At 34.7% G+C, this 5754-nt stretch overlaps 1 protein-coding gene across 2 annotated transcripts; it reads left to right on the forward strand.

Moving 5' to 3' along the window:
• Window positions 1-270: 270 nt before the first annotated feature.
• Window positions 271-5712, forward strand: henmt1 (HEN methyltransferase 1). 2 transcript variants are annotated; one of them, XM_023340192.1, is made up of 9 exons: window positions 271-377; window positions 563-675; window positions 1609-1743; window positions 1834-2016; window positions 2813-2981; window positions 3621-3792; window positions 3865-3958; window positions 4171-4328; window positions 5464-5712. In XM_023340192.1, the coding sequence occupies exons 1-9, from the start codon at window positions 294-296 to the stop codon at window positions 5568-5570; spliced, it is 1215 nt and encodes a 404-aa protein (XP_023195960.1). In that variant the 5' UTR covers window positions 271-293; the 3' UTR covers window positions 5571-5712. The 2 variants fall into 2 exon arrangements, with proteins under 2 accessions (XP_023195960.1, XP_014326560.1); XM_014471074.2 differs by having other exon boundaries at window positions 4171-4360; window positions 5464-5701.
• Window positions 5713-5754: the final 42 nt, after the last annotated feature.

Consider the following 5754-nt stretch of genomic DNA (forward strand, 5'->3'; position numbering starts at 1 on the left):
CACTAAAAACAGTAAATCACAACAGACCTCATTAAAATACACCGAACATTATAAATACTAAAAATGGAATGGAAATTGTAAAAAAAAGATATTTCCTAATTACTATTACATTTATATAATGTGTTTCACTGAGTGAATTTTGTTAATGAAGTACATTTTTGACTAATATTCAAATGTATCATTACTCTGCTAAGTGCAGTTCCTTCGCTGGCCTCTGGCAAACAGACATTTAAACGGCGCCCCCTACTGCCGAGGCGGCTAATAGACGGTCACAGTAAACTAGTGGAAGGAAAATGAATCCCATTTTCACTCCGTCACTTCACAGCCAACGACATCAGTTTGTCGTCGATTTTGTCAGAAAAAACAAACCTAGGAAGGTAGTTACTAAAATTCAAACACGAACTAAGCAGGAATTCAGCTATTTCTCCGTCTTAGCTTGGAAGCTAACGTTTGCTTGTAGCGAAGCCGCTGAACGCCAATATCTAGTTTACCCAGTGCTACCTGTTGATGGGGCGTTTCTGTCAACTTATTGTCCAGTTGCTTGTTTTTCTTCTCCCACCAGGTCGCTGACCTGGGCTGCGGCGAGTGTAGGCTCCTGAAACAGCTCAAGTTTCAGCGGAGCATTGAGCTGCTGGTCGGCGTGGACATCAATGGTGCCAAAATCAAGAAAAATATGTGAGTGACGAAAAGGGAAGGACACATTTATAAAAAAAATTTATCGCTAGCGTACAAATTTTCCACAGGAGAAATGAAAAAATACATATTTATTTTTGTCTACTAATTATTAACAACAATGCATGAACAGTCACGGTTAAGAGCTATTTAGAAACTCCAGTTAACCTAAAAAAAACAACAAAAAACAAACAAACAAAAAAAAAACTAAACAAGGATCCTGACTTAATTTTGCAAGATCCTGCGAAAGTTTCTCGAGATTTTGTCTCAAGGCACTTAACAATAAAAGTTAATTCAATCCGTTGAAAATGAGAATTTTTCATTCAACTTACCTGGTTAAGTAAAGATTAAATAAAATGAATAAATACAGGCGGATGCCTCCATTTCAATTGATCGGTATATTTTACAAATTAACTTATCTAAGAAAACTTGGCTATTTGCATGCAGTCAATGATTTGCCACAGTCATTTCTCCTGAACGTTCATGTAGTGGCAGGTGTTTGGATAAGTAATTATAATTTTCAAAACAAACAAAAAAAAGGAACTGATCCTAGAACAGAACCGTGTGGGACACAATAACTGACTGCTGCCTCTCGCATAATGGGATTGACTGACTAAGTTGGACTTGAAGCACTTTGAATTGCCTTGTTGCTGAAAATGTGCTACTTAAATTAGTTTAAGCTGCTCATTTGTTTTCTGTAACCTTTTCCAGGGTCTGTATTAAGATGTAGCACAGAGTTTAGTGAATTAGCTCTGAAATTACGTCATTTCCATCTTCAGCTACTTCAGTTTCTGCGCTATGATGTGATTTTTCATTTTTTTTAAATAAACCGATGGAAGTTATTTATGTAAACCATTACTTTGAAAGTGAACAGTACATTTTTCTTTTGCTTTATGCAATTCAATTTCTGAATTTGTTGCTTGTTTGTCCCTTCAGGCTCAGACTGGCTCCTCTGTCAACAGACTACCTGCAGCCTACCTTCGACCAGCTGCACATAGATCTGTACCAAGGCTCAGTCACACAAAGGGACGCTCGGCTCACAGGGTTCGACTTGGTGACCAGCATAGAACTGTAAGTTTCTGTTATAGCTACAAAGTTATTTGTTAAATAATAATTTCTGCTTTCAAACATGTTATTTTGTTATGTCTGTGTTTTTTGCAGTATAGAACACCTCATTCTTCCTGATTTGGAGCTCTTTTCTTCTGTGGTTTTTGGATACATGAGACCAGCGAACGTCATCATCAGCACCCCGAACTCTGAATTCAACAAACTGTTTCCTGGACTGACTGGTTTCAGACACAGCGATCACAAGTTTGAGTGGAACAGATCAGAGTTCAGATCCTGGTGCAGTACAGAGATGCAATTATTCACAAATAAACAACAATGCAGTCAAACATCATGCAAAGTTAATTTTAAAAAGTCCAACTCATTATTTCATCACCCATGGAGTGATATCTCAAGTAGATCTGAAACGATTAATCGTGATTAATCGTTTTATTTAGTAATCAATTAATCATTAACTGGAGTATGCACTCAAAAAAAGGTCATTTGTTGAAAAAAACAGCATATTTAGAGCAGTAGTTAGGCCAAAATTAACAAGAAATATATACATTTTGCATGTAGTATAAAAACACCTGTGAATGTCTGTGAATATGTTTTAGCTTCACTTGGTTCAAATTCACTAGAGGAATGCTATATTTTTGTATTTTAGGCAATAAAATGTTTATTTTTTTATTTATAAGGGGAACTGAATTATTTGTTTGTATTAATATATTTCAAATATTGTATAAAACGGCTCAAGTGGTCAAATGAAAAATTTGTAGAACGATTTTTCTTTATCTGATTAATCGTTAGAAAAACAAATTAATCAAGAAACATAATGGGTCTCCTATAAAGCCAGATATTTTTAAAAGAAAGTAATTTAACAAAAAAGGAGCAACTTTTGTAAATATAAGTAAAAAAAATGGTTTGTTTTGTGAATATGAATTAAAATAATTTACTATGTCGTGCATTTTAAAATGACAAAATGAGACAACAATGTTCTGGTGAAAAAGTTGAGTACATAGACTCATTTCAGGCTTTTAAACAACAATTGTGCCTGTTGGATTTTCCCTTTTAATGTCCGTTTTGCATCCTGCAGGGCTCTTAAAGTGTGTTTGGATTATGGCTACGAGGCTGAATTCACCGGAGTTGGAGAAGCGCCTCAGGAGCTGCAGGAAAGTGTCGGTTTCTGCTCCCAGATTGGTGTGTTTCGACGTATGAACGTTTTACCCAACAGATTTGAGGAGGAAGTGTTTTTCTACACTTTGGTGAGTTTATTCCTCTATAAACAGCTGGTTCTCACATACATCACTTAGGGCTGAAACGATTAATCGTGATCAATCAATTACTGTAAATAATCGTCGACTAATGTAGTAATCGATTAATCATTAACTGGAGTAAAGTGCAATGATACAGCAGTCCTTTGGTCTACTTGAACCGGCTGAACTGAAGCTGCCACTTGAGGAGTTTTGGTTAAAATATATTCATAGACAAAGGTTTTCTTTATGTTAAACATAAAATGTATATATATATATATATATATATATATATATATATATATATATATATATTGTTACGGTTTTGACTTAATTACTGCTTTAAATATGTAGTTTTTTTTCTCAACAAATTGTCTTTTGTTGAGCCTGTAAACTTCAGTTAATGATTAATTGATTATTAAATTAGTTGACAGTTGCTTCATTAATTGATTAATCACAATTAATCCAGTTAATTGTTTCAGCCATACTCTAAAATACAGAAACAAAAGGATGTCCAGATTGTCCAAAAATTAAGTCTTCAAAGACCAAAAATATACTTAATCACCCTAAGAAGGCAAAAACTCGGGTGATACAAAGTTTATGTTTGTCCTTCTCGGCTTTGATATTTGAACCCATGGTTTTTTGTTTTAGGTGTACTCTGTAAATTACCCCACTTTGTGTGACAACAACACTTTCATCGAAGTCCTGCTGAGCGAGGTTGTGTATAGGGCAGAACAAATGAAGAACAGCTGGATGGAGAAAACGACTGGAGGGACGAATTGGGGTTTACCACACAGTCAGACTGAACAACAGAAACGATCAGGTAGACGAAGACGCTGAATTAAAACTGCATTTCTCTGCTTTAATTTGTATAAAACATCTTTTTTCCATTCAGCATGTACAGAAAGGTTGGATTGTCCAGGTGGAGGGGAGGAGCTTACCGAGTCGCTTTGGACAACCAAGCAAGAAGAGTCCGGGACATTAAACAGGTTTGTTTCCGTTTGGAAGAGAAGAAATGTTTAAATTCTGACAATTCTGTTCACTTTGGGAACAAAACGTTGCATGGATTTCTCTAAAATCAAGAACAAGCTGTATGAATAAATACATGCAAATATGTAAAATAACAAGTAACAACTAGATGCATAAAGATGTGTGAGTGCATGTATCCAATATTGTGTTTTTGTGTTTGTTGTTGTTCCAGGTTTGTGGTCGTTCCTCTGGCGGCGCTCTGCTCCTTCTGTCCAAAAATCGCTGAACTGAGTGGAAGTCTTTCAAACCTGAGACGTCTCCTGATGGATCAGCCTCAAGTTAAACTCTCTCAGGACGGATTCTCTCTACTCGTAAAATGTGAAGAACAAGGTACTGCCTCGTTACTGCAGAATGTGAACTGTGTCATTTGTATTGAGACATTTTTGGTCCAAATACTTTCAGTTAAACATAACTTTAATTAACACTGTTATTAATAAAAACCACATTTCTGGCATGTTTCCTTCTGAGTTTTTTAAAATCACTTCTTACTTTTAAGACCCTTTGTAGTTTCTATTATGTTTATTTTTAAAACCTTTTAGTAGGGCTGCAACTAACAATTGTTGATAATTGATTATTCAGACAGTCGATTAATCATATATAAAAATGGCCGATTCTGCAGATTTCTCATTTAACCACTTAAGCTTTTGTTTAAACAATATTCAAAATGATTGAAGACACAAACAAACAAATAATTCAGTTCCTTTTTAAGTAAGAAAATAGACATTTTATTGCCTAAAATGCAATAACAAGGTATTCCTTTTGTGAACGATTAATCGTTTGTAGATTGATTAATTTTTTTTCATTAACCAATTAATAATTGGATATCAAATTATGCTTAACTGGAGCTTTTTTTTTTAACAGAATTTGAATCAGGTGAAGCGAAAGCTTGAGTAGCTCTGACTGAACTTATTTACAAACAAATTAGATTTTCTTTATTTTAAGTGCACATTGGGTGTATCTTTTTGTACAGTTTTGGCTTAATTATTGCTTTAAATATGTCATTCTGTCAGCGAATAAAATTTTTTTTTAATGTATAATGCAGTTAATGACTAATTGATTACCGAATTAGCTGGCGATTATCCCAATAATCGGTTAATCACGATTAATCGTTCCAGTCCTATATTTTAGTTCCAGGTGATGCAGGAGGAATTAATTGCGTTAAAAAATATTTTTTACACCTTAAAATATATGTAAATAATTAATCAAAATGAATGTGTTAAAGTTGTTAAACCTGTAAAACATGTTTCACTATCTGAATGGAATGTTTTTGACTTTTAATTTTACTTTTCTGATGCTTTGAATTCATAAAAAGGTTTGTGTAATCTACAGTTTGTCCAGCAGATGTCAGAACTGCCTAAAGTTTAGAGAACTGAATGTTCCTGCTCCAAAACATGCGAATGCTTTGCATTTTAATTTTTTTCTGCATGTACTCGGACCCTCTTGATTGGATTTTGTTGTTTTTCAGAGCCAGAACAGATTGACAGCGATGAAGAGGAGGATGAGGAAGATGCACCAGCCGTCCAGTGTTCCCATCAAACTGAACCAGAGGAAGACTGGGAAGCAAATATTTGACTTGGAGAAATTGGTTTTGTTGTCAGGAAACGCTGGTAGTGTAAATTAATCCACCCTAAGGAGAATGTTTAAAAAAAAAGGAAAAGTTTTTCAGTTCTTTTTTGTCTGAAGGCTCTTAAACTGAAAATAAACCCGAACAATGAATCGTGATTCTTCCACCTCATAGAAAAACTCAAACAGCATC

The sequence above is a fragment of the Xiphophorus maculatus genome, chromosome 9, assembly GCF_002775205.1.
Source record: "Xiphophorus maculatus strain JP 163 A chromosome 9, X_maculatus-5.0-male, whole genome shotgun sequence".
NCBI lineage: Eukaryota > Metazoa > Chordata > Actinopteri > Cyprinodontiformes > Poeciliidae > Xiphophorus > Xiphophorus maculatus.

Coding starts and splice junctions, on each gene's coding strand:
- henmt1 (XM_014471074.2), top strand. CDS start 294: ATGAATCCCATTTTCACTCCGTCACTTCACAGCCAACGACATCAGTTT. Junction 676..1,608: donor GCCAAAATCAAGAAAAATAT/GTGAGTGACGAA, acceptor TTGTCCCTTCAG/GCTCAGACTGGCTCCTCTGT. Junction 3,793..3,864: donor TGAACAACAGAAACGATCAG/GTAGACGAAGAC, acceptor TTTTCCATTCAG/CATGTACAGAAAGGTTGGAT.